At 35.8% G+C, this 16,951-nt stretch overlaps 1 protein-coding gene across 1 annotated transcript in view; it reads right to left on the bottom strand.

Moving 5' to 3' along the window:
* Positions 1 to 16,951, bottom strand: part of DMD (dystrophin) — a 2,170,472-nt gene that overhangs the window by 1,368,993 nt on the left and 784,528 nt on the right. Inside the window, exons 26-27 of the mRNA XM_011957103.1 lie at positions 11,233 to 11,403; positions 5,165 to 5,347 (exon numbers count right to left, since the gene is read on the bottom strand). Coding sequence (XP_011812493.1) covers positions 5,165 to 5,347; positions 11,233 to 11,403 — 354 coding nt within the window. The remainder of the gene's footprint in view (positions 1 to 5,164; positions 5,348 to 11,232; positions 11,404 to 16,951) is intronic.

The following is a 16,951-nucleotide window of genomic DNA, read 5'->3' as shown; positions in this document are numbered from 1 at the left end:
TACTTTGAAATCACAGGATTCAAAGTGGTTTTGAAGGAAAGTACAAATAAAAAAGTAAAGCTCTGTTCAAAATAGTAGACGGAGCTGATGAGGTAACCCCCCAATGTATCCTATTACAGTTATATCAAAATGCATGTTAAAAATATAAAGGAAACATTTTTAATTCATAGCTGATCTGTAACACATGTATATAAAACCTCAGGTGTCAGAAAAAGAAAAAGAGGGAAATGAAAGTAGAGAGTAGAAAACCAAGCTTAAAAAATACTGGCATATCAGAACAGGGTATATGCCATCAAAGCTAGGGCATTTAACACTAACTCGAGATGGGAAATGAGGCATGCCAGGAAGATTGGAAAGAATGAAGCAGTGTGCCACCCATCCTGTAAAGAAGCAGTAGAACATGCTTAGCCATTGGAATATCGTGATTTAGCAAGGAAGCCATTTTGGGGGGATTTTTGGCTGAAAAATAAAGATCCACCCATAACAAATGGAAACTTAACCTTGTATCACACATGAGGGCAGAGCACAAATTCTCTACAATCCTGGTGGCAACACTACAAAAACTCAATAGCCCAGAGCAGAAAAAAAAAAAAAAAAAGTTCCAGTAAAGGCAATTCCTACTATAGATGAGCTTGCAAACAAACAAACAAACAAAAAAAACCTTACAAGCCACATGGGGAAATTCACTTCCATTAGAGGGAGTCATTAGTTGTAACAAATGGTAGAATCCATACCTTATGACATAAAGATGGCAGAACAATTTTAGAGAATTGTACAATAAATATGCTTAGAGTCATGGTGTATGTTTCCCATAGAGTTTATTTGCTTGAGATTGGCAACTGGAATTCACATCTAAGAAATAAAAGGGCTTGGTTGCCTATATTTCATTTTGGGAGACCATCTCATCTCTTTCTTGTTTGCACAAGCCCTAGTTTAAACAGAGAGGGCTGATGGGGAGGACATTTGAGGTAAGTGAGGAGAAGACAGTTTGAATAGTTAGGCAATTCTTCTTTCTCTGCCTTTTATGGGGATAGATAGGGTAAACTCCTCTGAATCATTTTATTTACAGGATCTAAAACAAAACCACTCATCTACTGGGTGGAAGGGGTGCTTGGTATGCATTTCCTGTTAAGCTGTTGGTACGGCCAAGAAGGAATCAAAAACAACTCTTTCAGATTTCTCATTCCTGAAAGGTATGGAGTATGGGTACTTCCAGTGCCCACAGGCTCTGAGTTGAGATATGGTAGGTAAATTAGACTTCAGGGCATCACTAAAGCATGGGTAAAAAAGATATAATATTCAAGAGCATTTTGTTTAAAGCAGTTGACAAGGGTCACCTTGAAATTCTTGTTAAACACTACGAGGTACTATAAATGCCTAAGAGATCTTTTTGGGGGGGATCAAAGCTCATATGAATAAGGCCCATCTGGATCCTCAACAGAACAAATCAAGCCTATAGAGAATGATCCAGGTCAGTGGTGATAACATACAGAAAAGGGACAACAGACTAGGCATTACAGATGGGTGTGGGTTTTAACAAAAGGGAACAGCAATTGTGGGCAAACAAAATAAGGACATTTACATGAAGAGAATATTTTTCCCTCTTCATCTTCCCTTATATCAACAGTAGATCCGTATCCAGAAACTAGGTTGGAGGAGGACCCTGTGAGGCTATTTATTCTCATTCCTACCTCTGTATAAATTGCTGAAGCAACAGATTAATCTAAACTTGTGACATATTTGAATATGTTATGATACTTAAATTAAAATTAAATTTTAATAACTAAAAGTGAATAAAAAGTAATGAGATCAGAGAGAAATATTGTTTAAGAAGCCAACTACCAGGCAGAAAGTGAAATTTGACAGAGTTGGGTGTAGTTATTGAAAAAATAATACTGTTTCATGTTTATTACTCATTAAGTTGAAACGTTTCAAACAGATAGTATCTGTTTAAGTTGTTTAAAGGAATACACAGAATTAACTACACAAAAGAAGAAAGCCATAACAAAGAACACATGCGTGAAACAACTCAATAAAATATTGACAAATGGAAAATATGTTTTTTGAAAAAATATAAACACACATACATAAACATAGATAGATAAATATATATACAGATAAAGATGAGAGTATTTCTCTATTGAAGGATAAATTACGCCATAGGCAGCTGAAGAGAGAATTTGAGAGTTCGAAGACAGATTTTAGAAAACTATCCAAAACTGAGCAGATAGAGATAAGAATATAGATAATATTAAAGGGAAACCAGTACCTGGAATATAGGAAGGGGGTACTCTTAATAGCTATAAGAAAATTTTCCCTTAGGAAGGAATGAAGAGATTGGGAAAAAGAAAATCTTCACAAAGATAATGCAGAATCACTAAAGAAATAATGTATCTGTTCTAGTTAACACACCAAGTGACAAAGTATAAATGAAAGCAAATTTACACATAGACAAAGTTGAGTGAAACTGTAGAAGACAAAATAGGGTGAAACTGCAGAGCATATACAACAAAGAGAAAATTTAAAGGTAACAGAGAAAATGATAAAGAAACAATAACTTGACAGATTTCTTAAAGGGAAAATATTTCAGAAGAAAAATAGCATTTTCAGTGTTGTTTCACAAAACTGTCCTCACATAATTATCTGCTCAACTACATCATTATCCAATACTCTGGGCAAAATAAAGGCATTTTCAATATGTAAAATCTGAACACATTTGCTACTCACACTCAAGGAAAGAGCAAGAAAGAAACTGAACACAGAAGCAAAGGGAAGAACAAAAGGCAAAACTGGTCACAAAAATTGGGAAAATAGCATCGGTAAATCTAAATAAATATTATATGAAATAGGTAAAACAATATCAGCAGCAACAGCAATTATATGGATTAATTTGGGGGAAATAAGGTGAAAATGAAATACCAGGCAACAATAATGTGGAAAATGGAAGAGGTAGGTTCCAAGTTAAACTATGCTAATGTTTCCACCATATTATTGCTAGAGAGGTATAGAGAAATATTTATAAAGATAAAATAAAGTACATATTCCAAACCAGTGGAAAAGGAATAAAATGGAACTAAATAATTTGATAACTTCAATACGAATAGGGAATGTTAGAAATGTCATTATAGCTGAGAAGGAAATGGAAAAATAATCCAATAATTGGTCTTGAAAATTTTGTTATTAATATAAAAACTTAAAAAAAATCCCTTTGGAAAATGTACTCCAATATAAATTTCTAATGAATCACAGAGTATCATTTAAATGAACAACATGAATAATAGGGAACAATGATGCTTATTTAAGGACATTAAGAACATAAGAAAGTAATAGTAGGTGTTTTATTTAAATATTGACAGAAAGCATTTCCTGGGTACAAAAAATCCCTCCCTATTGTAACATGTTAGTGAATTAATTGAGGCTTTCTTGAGACATGTACAGTGCCATCACACCCCTTCCTTTCCCGTTCTTTGTTATATATATACATATATATATATATATTTTTTTTTTTTTTTGTGACGGAGTCTTGCTGTGTCGCCCAGGCTGGAGTGCAGTGGCGCGATCTGGGCTCACTGCAAGCTCCGCCTCCCGGGTTCACGCCATTCTCCCGCCTCAGCCTCCGAGTAGCTGGGACTACAGGCGTCCGCCACCACGCCCGGCTAGTTTTTTGTATTTTTAGTAGAGACGGGGTTTCACCATGTTAGCCAGGATGGTCTTGATCTCCTGACCTCGTGATCCACCCGCCTTGGCCTCCCAAAGTGCTGGGATTACAGGCTTGAGCCACCGCGCCCGGCCCTTTGTTATATTTTATATAGCACTCACATAACACTAATACATGAGATACGTCTTTATATATTTAGAAACTATAATATTTCCTGACATATAGAAGCCACTTTTCAAGAGTCTGAGGAGTGAATTGAATTTAAAAGAAAAGAAGAGGGATAAGTAAAGAAGAGCTTAGAACTGATAATGGAGAAACTCAGATCACATTTTACAATTAGAAAATGATAATTGGGAATATATGGGGTACTTTAGCAACAAATACATTTTAAAATATTTTTAAAGGTGTACTTTATTAATGATCTGAATTGTGTCTGTCTTTAAATCTCAAACACTCAACAGTTGAAGCAAACTAAATAATGTTTTCCAAAAGTAAAGGGGTACCTGAACACCTTATTAACTATATTTACAAAAATAATTCAGCCTGTGTGAAGGAAGGGGGTTTCAAGTTCAACTCATGTGCAATGTCTGGCAGCATCAGCATTTGTAGTGGATAAAGTTTTGTGCCCCTTGGTGCAGTATTTTCATAAGAAAGGTCTTATTTTTGATGTAATTACATGGCAATCATTTGAGGCACCTGCTTTATCTAAATTCAGATAAGCATACTCTAGACAGTAGGGCATTCATAAAAGTTAAAGCAGAACTTGTGATAATAAATAAACATAATGCAAAACATCAAAAAATATAGAGCTGGTTAGGTAACACGTCTAACAAAGAACTCTATGGGGCACAGAAATTACTAAAGACAATTATAGTAAAAATATACTTCTCGGGAGGGATTGCATTGGGGAGTTATACCTGATATAAATGATGAATTGATGGGTGCTGACGAGTTGATGGGTGCAGCACACCAACATGGCACAAGTATACATATGTAACAAACCTGCACACTATGCACATGTACCCTAGAACTTAAAGTATAATAAAAAAATATATATATATACATATATATATACTTCTCTACAGAATGCTCTTCCTCTAAGATACTTAAATAAGTTTATGTACATACAAATAAAGGAAAAAATAAAGATCATTGTCTATAAATCTGGAGAAAATGTATTTATAGGATTTTGTGACCTAATAATAATAGTAATGAGAATTAGAAGCATAGCTACTCACATATATTGAGTACTGGGCTAAGTACTTTAAAGGGAATAGCTCATTTAATTTTCTCAACTTATGAATTATGTATTATGTCCATTCTACAGACTGGAAACAGGTTTATACAAGTTAGGCAAATGGCCCAAAGTCATACAACTTATAAGTGCCTGAATGAGGAATTCAGGCCAAAGTTGTTTTACGCTAGAATCCATGTTCTTAACCACTATGCCTCCCATATAACCACGTATTGACATATAATTGATAAAGACCAAGAAAAGCAACTGACTTCCAAAGTCTTGCATTTCCCATTCAGCCTAGTGCAGAGCCACTGGTAGTTGGTAGTTAAAGTCTCAAGTTCCTTTTTTAAGGCCTCTTGTGCTACAGGTGGAGCTTGAGCTATGACACTATTTACAGACTCAGTAAGGAGTTTCACTTTCGCTTCTTTTTGTTGGGCCTCTTCTTTAGCTCTCTGAAAAGTAAAGAATGCTCTGTTAATAGCATGAAAATAACTTTACATCCAAAATGCATTTATATGTATCATATAATTTCTTCCTCACAACATCCCAGTTAGAATGAGATTTACAAAAATAAATCTAATATGGACTCCAGTCTCTTCCATAAAGTTTTTAGCTGAAATTGGAAAGTTAAAGAAATAAAGTTTTATGAAAATACAACAGATCTTTAACAAGAATAGATTGAAAAGTAGTCTTCATGGGGGTATGCATTTGTGGTCAAATATATACACATCGATATAAATACAATTGTTTGGAAAAGGCAAAAAACAAATATTTCGATATTAACTAGGTTAACAAATATCTGGCAGTCTAGAATCAAAATCACTTATAAATTACTTGGATGAACAATATTGAAACCATCACAAATATCATTTAAGTCAAAGGATACTTAACATAGAAAGGTCCCCTTAATGCTATATTTAGGAACATATTTTGATAAAAGAAAGTTTTGTTCAAGAATTGAAAACACAAGAGAGAAAGAGAAATCCAAAAGGAGCCCCTGATATCAGAAGCTGGCCTGATACCCAGCTATGCCTTGGTCTTCTCCAGTGGGAAATAAACTGTCTCACAGAATTTCTACACTGGAAAAGGCCACTTTGTTACCATAATGGATCAAGACCACAACAAGATCATTCCATAATCATGTCTGAATCCAGACAAAAACATCAACATTACCCAAACCACAAAATGCCCAACCCTCCCCTATCCTGGTTAAAATGAATGAATGCTGCTTCTTTATCAATTACAACTTTAGCCTCATTCTGGTCTTCTCTCCTTCTGGACAAGATACCATACGCATAGAGCTATCCCCACACACTAAGGACAAACAATCCAAAGTAAAGCTTTTAAACCCTCCTTCAAATCCCCTAACACAAGCACAACTCCTACAAAGGTTTTTTTTTTTTTTTCATCCTCACGTACCCCCTGGCCTCCATGTTGTGTATTCTCCCTCACTGTAAAAAGTAATGAACCCAACTTGTTCAGCTACAAGAGAGTTGGTGGTGGTCTTTGGTTGGGAGACATTTACACCCCTTAACTTCAAATGTGTACAGGTATTTTACGAACATACACACATACACACTGTATCTTTAGTCTGTGTTCCTCCAGGAGTCAAACCTGACATTAGCTTTCAAATGTAAGTAGTTTATGTACATGTGCCATGTGAAAGAAATTCTGGTAGCCGAATGGGGAATTGAGACAAGAAAGGGAAGAGAGATCCATATGGGCATATTTATTAATCACTGTTAATGACTGGAGTTTAATCCTGCTAGAAAGCCCTGAGAAATATAAGCCTGTGGGTTATCTCATTCAGGGGTGCAGGAATTGGGGTATTATTTCTGAATCATCTTCCCTAATTGTTGAAGGCTGTTGGAGAAATGTTAATTTCCCAGTACTTGCAGCCTAGGACACAAGTGCAAAAGTGAGATTCAGGGGTCACAGAAAGCCCTCGAGTAAACAAACACAGGTTCTGTAATCCAGAAGTTGGGCCTGCATACAATGCAGTGGTCAAGGTAAGTGCTTATGGGCAGGTTATGGGTAAGGTCAGCTATAAAGTGCCTTTGTATGTGTCAACATAATCACCCTACTCCTTTGGATTTAGTCCTACAATTCCTTAAAATTGTGCATCATGTCAGAAAATGCAAATTGTTTTGCCTATACAATGTTTACCTTCACCGATTTTAATTGATTGAAATCTTTAGTTTAATATTCTAAATAAACCAGCTTTTTGGCATCACTGAGCATAGAATTTGTTTCCACACAAATTGTATTTTGACTTTAGTAATTACAGTATAATCAACAAGTCTGATTACTATTCATCATCTAATATGTGCTACCGTGTTCTGTGCCAGCCATGTGATAAGTGCTACCTCATTAGATCTTTAACCAAACCTTCTCAGATGTGTTTTGTTATCTCTATATTGGACATCAGAAAACTGAGGCTCAGAGACTTTAAGGAAATCATCCTCAGAGTTACATCCTTTCTTTCTCATAGTTTCTGTTAAGCTGGTGTCAAATGTCCCATGAGCTGAGGAAGGAGCATGTTGTAGTCAGTCTAATGAATAAAATTACAATTTATACTCATTATAAATAATCCAAGCAACTATATAAAAATGTAGAATGAAGAACACTTTTTTCCATGGTTTTTAGGCTTCATATATTCTTGTTTAATAAGAGGCTGAGATCTTGGGAAAGGTTCGGAGAAGGAAGAGCAAAATTTATTAACCCAGGTACATATGAGGAAAGGAGATGATGATGAATTTCTCTACTAGGAGAAAAGGTAGAAAGTTAAATGACTGGTACAGTTTCGGCACAAATCCTCATAAAAACGGTGGCTCTTGTTTCTTTCCATGAATCTAACTATGATATGCTCTGCCGTCTTTCATTGCTAGTATTTCACACCAGGGTTCTTAAAGTCAGCGTCGTTGGAATCACTCTAGAACTTGTTCCGTGGCATCAACTGAAACTTGTTAAAAATGGAAAACTTCAGGCCTTACCCCAGACTCACTGAATCAGAAATTCTGGGGTCAGGGCCCAGCACTCTGTGTATTAAACAAGTCTTCCAAGTGATTTTGATGTCTATTCAGGTGCAGGAATCACTGCTGAAGTGATTATACAAATGTATTTGTGTATTCACTATTCTCACTTTATGTGCAAGTTCTGGTAAGCACTAGTACTAGAGTTGTGGTAGTGTAAAAATTTAAAAAAATAAAAACAGTTAATACATTTCCAGATTGTTTTTCAAAGGGTTTTAGTATAAAGTTTTAGCATATAGTCATTGCTGATCTCCATAAAAGTTTTAAAGTCAGAGGTTGTTTATCAAACACTGCCCTGGGTTCTTTTATGTCAAAAAAAGTTTTCCTTTCAGGGGAAAAATAAGTTATCAAAACAGCACTTTCATTTTCAAGTAAAATACAGGAAAGAACATAAACAGAAGGAGATCTCTATTTCTTCTTTGAGTATCAGGGAGAGATGTCAAAGTAGGTCTGTTAGTATCTTCTGACAATAAAGAACAATTAGCTATCAAATGAGCACAGGTGGAAGTGTGGACAAGGTACTATTGCTAACCTCCAGGTAGTGAAGTTGACATAAAGAGACTGTCTTGAGTAGCAGGCTGGAAACTCAAGAAATGAAATCTTCCTGCCAACTCTTTCAATGGTTGTTGCCAGAGGCTTCCACAGTTTACCTCTTTTTACTGTGACCCCCATACTAAACCGATTTTGTAGCTAGGTCAATTATTAAAACATGTCAATGAATGTAGACAAACTTGTTGGAACACTCATTTCAAGGATGGTTTTCAAATATTAAAAATTTGAGGCAGTTTCCTCTAGAGCACAGGAAAATTAGAGAGATCTGACTGGGTTGTTGGTGAAATAGGCAAATTGCTCATAGGGAGAGGGAAGAGGGACAGAAGAGAGACTAAACCAAAGGAACCCAAGGAGAATCAAAGCAGCTGAACACAAATGACTATATTATCTACTTAGGGATCTGAGGTAGTGGCCATACATAAATAGATGTAGTGAGAACAGACAATAAAGGAATTGAGATACAAGAGGAAAGGCCGTATCAGTGACACACAATGGAAAGGAAAGGAAGGGAAAGGAAAGGAAAAGGGAAAGGAAAAGGAAAAGGAAAAGGAAAAGGAAAGGGGAAAAAGGAGAAAGGAAAAAGAAAAGTAAAGGATGAAATGAAAGAGAATAAAATACCTTCAATCCTGTGGGCTCTACCGCAAATAAAGTCTGTGACTATAGCTACATTATTTGACCTATCTGGGAATTACAGTTTCCTGATAAGTAGAGAGAGAAGTGTGGATTACACTACTTTCAAAGTACCTTCTAGCTCTCACATTCTGATAAAGTTTTCCTCATGGTGACCTCTCCAAAGTCAAATTTTAAATTATTTTGGTCTCTCTTTTGAAATACTCCAAATGGTTTTTCTATTCCATTTAGAATAACAACTGTAATATTCTAACAAAACTCCTTTGTTAACAGATATTTGCCCACCTTGTAAGACTTACCTGAGATGTTACCCGTTTTCCTTCCTTCAGGTAGACAGACTTCTTTCTCTCCCCAATTAACCTCAAGGTCTTTGCAGAAGCTATGCTCTCTGATTACAATGTGTTTCCATTAAGATTTTTTTGAAATGCTTGGCTTTTCCTTAGAATTCATTTCTCTCATATTACATACAATTCTTCATAAAATCTCTACAAGTCAAGTTTTTCTAACATAGCATCCTACCACCCTCAACTCCTGCCTGAACATTATTCATTCTTGATCTCAAAATCCAGATTTACTTTTAGGCAAATTATCATGACCTCAAATGATTTCATTTATTTTTCCAATTATTGCCTGCTCCTTACCACATGCTAGAACACTAGAATGTAAATGCCAAGGCAGTAGTCTTGCTCACCACCCTCTATATTCAGTATCTAGAGGGTGTTTGGCACATGGTAAGTACACAGTAAGTTTTAGTTGATGAATATGTTATTGCTAGATTAGAATAATTTTGTATTTTTTTCATACTCTAGAAATGATTACTATTTGTACAAATGTTTTCATTATAGTTTTTTATAGATACATAATATTTATACATATTTATGGAGTATATTAGATACTGTCAACATTTGACTAAAGCCATATGATAGATTCGGTATTTAAACATCTGAGTTTTCAGGTGAGTTACTTTCCGCAATTAACTATAATAAATATTTCTGAATTACTATATAAATAATATAACAGAGTAGACAATTTTTTTTACCATGTGGCCCTTTTCACAATTAAAATAATAAATAACGAGTCATGATCATTTATACTGTGCTAGGCATTGTGATAGAAACTTCGTATTTCATCCCTGTAATGATTCTGAAAGCAGACATTCTGATACCCAGTTCACAAATAAAGGAATTTGGCTCAATAAGCTTATGTAACTCACCCAAATTTATACAGTTGGCATGGGGCCGAACTAAAGTTTAAACCCAAGTATCTGGCTCCACAATGATTTTTCCTTGTCACAATCCTTCAACCAAACAAAGATCTACAGTATTAATATTTCACATGTTATTCTCTATGTTCTTGCTAGTACATAAAAATAATAGTTATGATTATAGCTACTAATTGAGCACCAACTCTGAGTTAGGCAATTTACTTACATGTTAGTTTCAACCAACAGTTCATACATTCAAGTGAGGAAGTATGATGACATAAACATGATAAAATAGAGGATTATATCGACTACTGAGCTGCCCAAGGCCATACAAAATGCCACAGTGTAGGTTCAACTCCAGGCTTCACCTCCAAATCCATACTACATACCAGTTTCGTTGGTCATAAGTCAACGTTATATTTTGTCCTATTGCTTCAAGAAAAGTACATGTAAACTCAGTCCTTTCTATCCATATTAAAGGCTATGGGTTCAAATATTTAGTGCTACCAAATTCTAAGAAATGCCTTTAAAATACCAAATTAACACAGTTTGTTGACTACGTTATAAATTTGCCTTTTCAAGAATACTTTTGCACAGTTTCAACATGCATTTACATCAGCTACAGACAGCTAATGTGATGAGTTGATTCTGCTCTCTTAATACTATGTGATTTCAAGGGAAAATTCTTTCAAACTGTGATTTTCAATATTCATAATTGATCACAATGCATTAAAATTAAACAGTTTACGATTGTTAAAACACAGATTAAACTTGAAGCTAAATTAATTAAAAGTATTAATTAAAAAATCAACCTCTTCTCTTAGAAGCAGGAAAGAGCATACCGTACACAATTTCAAGCAATGCTGCATTTCTTTTTCTATTTATTTGCTTTGTTTTACTTAGTTTTTTCTTTTTTTACCTTCATCTCTTCAACTGCTTTCTGTAATTCATCTGGAGTTTTATATTCAAAATCTCTCTCAAGATACTCTTCTTCGGCTTGTGTCATCCATTCGTGCATCTCTGATAGATCTTTCTGGAGGCTTACCGTTTTCTCCAAACCTCCCTTCAAGGCCTCCTTTCTGGCATAGACCTTCCATAAAACAAACAAGCAAAACACGATTACTGACAGCGATGAAACATTATTATTATATTATTTGATCAGTATGTAAATAACACAAAGCTTAGAGAGTAATGATAAATAAGGAAAAAGTTTATATGCATAAGAAAATAACTCGTGGGGATCAGATCCACTCAATTTCCTGCAAGTGTGAAAATAAGACATGTCTGTTTATTTGGCATACTTAATAAAATGAATGTATTGCCCTGTGATGATAATTCAGCTGTTTGTGTGACAATCCTCTTCTGCGACTACAGCAAAACAAGACTTTTTAAAATAATATGTTTCAGTTGGAAAAGTAATTGGCATACACAGAAATAGTTATTCTTTGTGTTCTTTAATAACGTTTTACTATTTTAAATATTCTAAGAACTTCATAATCATGTATCTACAGACAACTCTCATAAATTAAAAAGAAAAATGAAAAGTGCATAAAACATGTAGTTTGGCAATTCACAAAGAAGATAATATATGGCAATATACGTATGTAAAAGACGTTCTAGTATCACTTATAGTTAAATGATTGCAAATTGAAGTGAATTAATGCATTTTCACAGATAAGATAGGGAAAAATAATTAATAAAGAGCCCATTTTGGGCAGGGATGTGGGAAAATCAAAGTTTTTTTATGCTTGTTGAGGAAAATATCCAACGTAATACAACCTTTTAGATAGTAACATGGCAAAATATATAAAAATGTTAATGTCCATGAATCTGTGTCAACTTCCATTTTTCGAGAGTGAATCATGCCAGCCAAAGTGTAGAGAATAACATGTACATTATTTAATTCAGCTTTAAAGACCAAACATCTTGAAAACAAACCCAAAGGTGCTTTCATGGGAGATTAAATAAATTATCACATATATACACTATGGGATACTGTGCATCACCAATACATCTTTACTGAAATGAAAAGTGGCTCAGTATAAACTTTTATGTGTAAAATGCAAGTTGCAAAAGAGTCTGCGGTTATAGAAAACATCTGTTATTTAAAGCCTCACAGATTTCTGAAAAGTGAAACTTTCTACAATGGACTCCATTACTCATTAACCAGAAAAATGCAAAACTTAAAACACCTAAAAGAAAATCATATACCTTGTTACAAGGCACTCTACAGTATTATAATTATTATACATAAGTATTTATATTTACTTTAAAAAGTAAATCTATTCAAAAGATGGTGTTCCTCTCTCTGATTTAAAAAGCATTATATATTTTAAGTAACAGAGTTTTCACAGTATTGTTTTAATATATAATGGACAGTTTCAGTAAAATGAAGCGTTCGTGGTACTTTGTCCAGCAGTAAATATGTGTAGAACAACCATCACATTGATTTTCCTTAGAATTTACAACCATTTTGAGCCTAATATAGGTAATACTTCATTTTAGATTCTTTACTTACCTAGGTAAATGTAGCACTCGATCTAGTAAAATGTAAATAAATGCTTCACCCTAACACATCTAGAACAGTATGTCCTGCAATTGTACTAGAAAAGGTACAAATGTTATTTTGTGTAGTCAATGAACCTATAATAAACTTAAGAAAACATGCTGCTATTTTTGCTATTTTATAAACTTAAGACAACATGCTGCTAAATTCTACTTAGATACTCTGCTCTGTTACAATCTTTTAAGGCAACTGGTGAAGCTAGAAAAACATTAGAGAGACTAATGGAATTCAGCCAAGATTTGTAGTAAAAACTATACATTCACATACATATTTGTGTCTGTGTGTGAGTGTATGTGTGCATGCACAAGTATGGTGAGATATTGTTGGACCCTGTAGATGTTGAAGGTAAAAACGACAGCATTTGGTGATAGAATAGATATTTGGTTATAAGAGAAATATAGGAGACAAGGAAATCTCAAGGGATTTGGCTTGAATAAATGGAAAGATGGAGTTGCCATTTCTAATAGCAGGCAAATTACTAGGGTAGTAGGCTGGAGTGTATATCAGGAATTTTGTTTTGACATATTAGATTTAATATGCCTATTGCTAATCCATGTGGAGGTGTTGAGTGGGCAAATGGGTATGAAGGTCTAGGATCATTAGAAAGGCCCAGATTGTTAAAAAAAAAAAAAAAAAAAAAAAAACTTACAGCAGGAACCACTAACAGATTACATTTAAAACCATAGAGCTTGAAAAGGTGACCCAGAGAGTGAGTGGCAATAGGAGAAAAAAAGGAGTCCACACACTGAGCCCTGGAACACTTTCAAATTTAGTGGTCAGGGCAACAGAACCACCAAGGATATTGACAGTGGTCAGGGAAAACTAAGAGATTATTAAGAAAGAATGATGACACAGAAGCCAACTGAATTTAGTGATTTAGTGATGTTAATTCACTGGTGACCCTGACAAAATTTGCTTCAACAGAATAGTGAGGGTAACAGTTTGATTAGCCCTCTTAATTGATTTCAAGAGAGAAGGGAAGGAGTGAAATGGAGAGAAGGGAATTTCTGTAAAGGTAAACGGAAATGGAGAGGCTGCTAGAGAAACTGTTGTCCGATGCAAGATTCTTTTAAATGACAGGAGATAAGAGAGAATGATTCTCTAATGACGGGAAAGATGTAGCATAGGGAAGATGTAGGAGGTGGAGGGCTGTTCATTAGCTGGTACAATGTTCTTCTGCAGAAAAAAAAGAGAAAGGGATCCAGGTACATAAGTGGAAAAGCTGGCCTTAGACAAAAGCACAGAAAGTTCATCTACGTAAACAAAGGGAAAGTAGAGTCTATGAGCTTACACGCAGGTCAGTGGGAGTATTGCAACTTGTATTCTGATTGCTTGTATTTTCTCAGTAAAACAAGAAGCTAGTTTTTGCAGAAAGATGGAAAGACAGACTGTCAGAGAAGTGAGGAAAGAGATCTGGGGATCACTGCACCCAAAGAGTATACTGAACCAGAGAAAGACAATGATCTGCAAGCTGCCAGAAAGACATCCACCTAACCTCTAAATCCCATTTATTGGTAACTATTTACTACAAATTTAAAGCCACTAATAAATAAAATATATAACCATAAATTATTTAGAAAGTATACATATTTTATAATTTCATATATATAGGTTTCTATTTATTCTCTATTTAACAAACACGTAGAGGAGATTCCAAGATGGCCGAATAGGAACAGCTCCAGACTACAGCTCCCAGCGTGAGCGACACAGAAGACAGGTGATTTCTGCATTTCCAACTGAGCTTTGAAGAGAGTAGTGGTTCTCCCAGCATGCAGTATGAGATCTGAGAACAGACAAACTGCCTCCTCAAGTGGGTCCCTAACCCCTGAGTAGCCTAACTGGGAGGCACCTCCCAGTATGGGCTGATTGACACCTCACACAGCCAGGTGCCCCTCTGAGACGAAGCTTCCAGAGGAACAACCAGGCAGCAACATCCGCTGTTCTGCAATATTCAGTGTTCTATAGCCTCCACTGGTGATATCCAGGCAAACAGGGTCTGGAGTGGACCTCCAGCAAACCCCAACAGACCTGCAGCTGAGGGTCCTGACTGTTAGAAGGAAAACTAACAAACAGAAAGGACATCCACACCAAAACTCCATCTGTACATCACCATCATCAAAGACTAAAGGGAGATAAAACACAAAGATGGGGAGAAAACAAAGTAGAAGAGCTGAAAATTCTAAAAATAAGAGCGCCTCTTCTCCTCCAAAGGAACGCAGCTCCTTGCCAGCAACGGAACAAAGTTGGACACAGAATGACTTTGATGAGTTGAGAGAAGAAGGCTTCAGATGATCAAACTTCTCCGAGCTAAAGGAGGAAGTTCGAACCCACTGCAAAGAAGCTAAAACCCTTGAAAAAAAGATTAGCAGAATGGCTAACTAGAACAACCAGTGTAGAAGAGACCTTACATGACCTGATGTAGTTGAAAACCATGGCACGAGAACCACGTGACGCATGCACAAGCTTCCGTAGTCAATTTGATCAACTGCAAGAAAGGGTATCAGCGATTGAAGACCAAATGAATGAAACGAAGCGAGAGGAGATGTTTAGAGAAAAAAAAAGTAAAAAGAAACGAACAAAGCGTCCAAGAAATATGGGACTATGTGAAAAGACCAAATCTATATCTGATTGGTGTGCCTGAAAATGACAGGGAGAATGGAGCCAAGCTGGAAAACACTCTTCAGGATATTATCCAGGAGAACTTCCCCAACCTAGCAAGGCAGGCCAACATTCAAATTCAGGAAATGCAGAGAACACCACAAAGATACTCCTCGAGAAGAGCAACTCCAAGACACATAATTGTCAGATTCACCAAAGTTGAAATGAAGGAAAAAATGTTAAGGGCAGCCAGAGAAAAAGGTCAGGTTACGCACAAAGGGAAGCCCATCAGACTAACAGCAGATCTCTCGGCAGAAACTCTACAAGCCAGAAGAGAGTGGGGGCCAATATTCAACATTCTTAAAGAAAAGAATTTTCAACCCAGAATTTCATATCCAGCCAAACTAAGTTTCATAAGTGAAGGAGAAATAAAATCCTTTACAGACAAGCAAATGCTGAGAGATTTTGTCACCACCAGGCCTGCCTTACAAGAGCTCCTGAAGGAAGCACTAAACATGGAAAGGAACAACCGGTACTACCCACGGCAAAAACATGCCAAATTGTAAAGACCATCGACGCCAGGAAGAAACTGCATCAACTAAAGGGCAAAATAACCAGCTAATATCATAATGACAGAATAAAATACACACATAACAATATTAACCTTAAATGTAAATGGGCTAAATACTCCAATTCAAAAACACAGACTGGCAAATTGGATAAAGAGTCAAGATCCACCAGTGTGCTGTATTCAGGAAACCCATCTCATGTGCAGAGACACACATAGGCTCAAAATAAAGGGATGGAGGAAGATCTACCAAGCAAATGGAAAACAAAACAAAAAAAGAAAAAGCAGGGGTTGCAATCCTAGACTCTGATAAAACAAACTTTAAACCAACAAAGATCAAAAGAGACAAAGAAGGCCATTACATAATGGCAAAGGGATCAATTCAACAAGAAGAGCTAACTATCCTAAATATATATGCACTCAATACTGGAGCACCCAGATTCATAAAGCAAGTCCTTAGAGACCTTCAAAGAGACTTAGACGCCCACACTATAATAATGGGAGACGTTAACACCCCACTGTCAACATTAGACAGATGAACGAGACAGAAAGTTAACAACGATATCCAGGAATTGAACTCGTCTGTGTACCAAGGGGACCTAATAGACATTTACAGAACTCTCCACCCCAAATCAACAGAATATACATTCTTCTCAGCACCACATCACATGGCACTTATTCCAAAATTGACCACGCAGTTGGAAGTCAAGCACTCCTCAGTAAATGTACAAGAATAGAAATTATAACAAACTGTCTCTCAGATCACAGTGCAATCAAACTAGAACTCATGGTTAAGAAACACACTCAAAACCACTCAACTACATGGAAACTGAACAACCTGCTCCTGAATGACTACTGGGTACATAACGAAATGAAGGCAGAAATAAAGATGTTCTTTGAAACCAA

The sequence above is a fragment of the Colobus angolensis genome, unplaced genomic scaffold (assembly GCF_000951035.1).
Source record: "Colobus angolensis palliatus isolate OR3802 unplaced genomic scaffold, Cang.pa_1.0 Scaffold434, whole genome shotgun sequence".
Classification (NCBI taxonomy): Eukaryota; Metazoa; Chordata; class Mammalia; order Primates; family Cercopithecidae; genus Colobus; species Colobus angolensis.
This window is presented reverse-complemented; position numbering and strand designations above follow the sequence as displayed.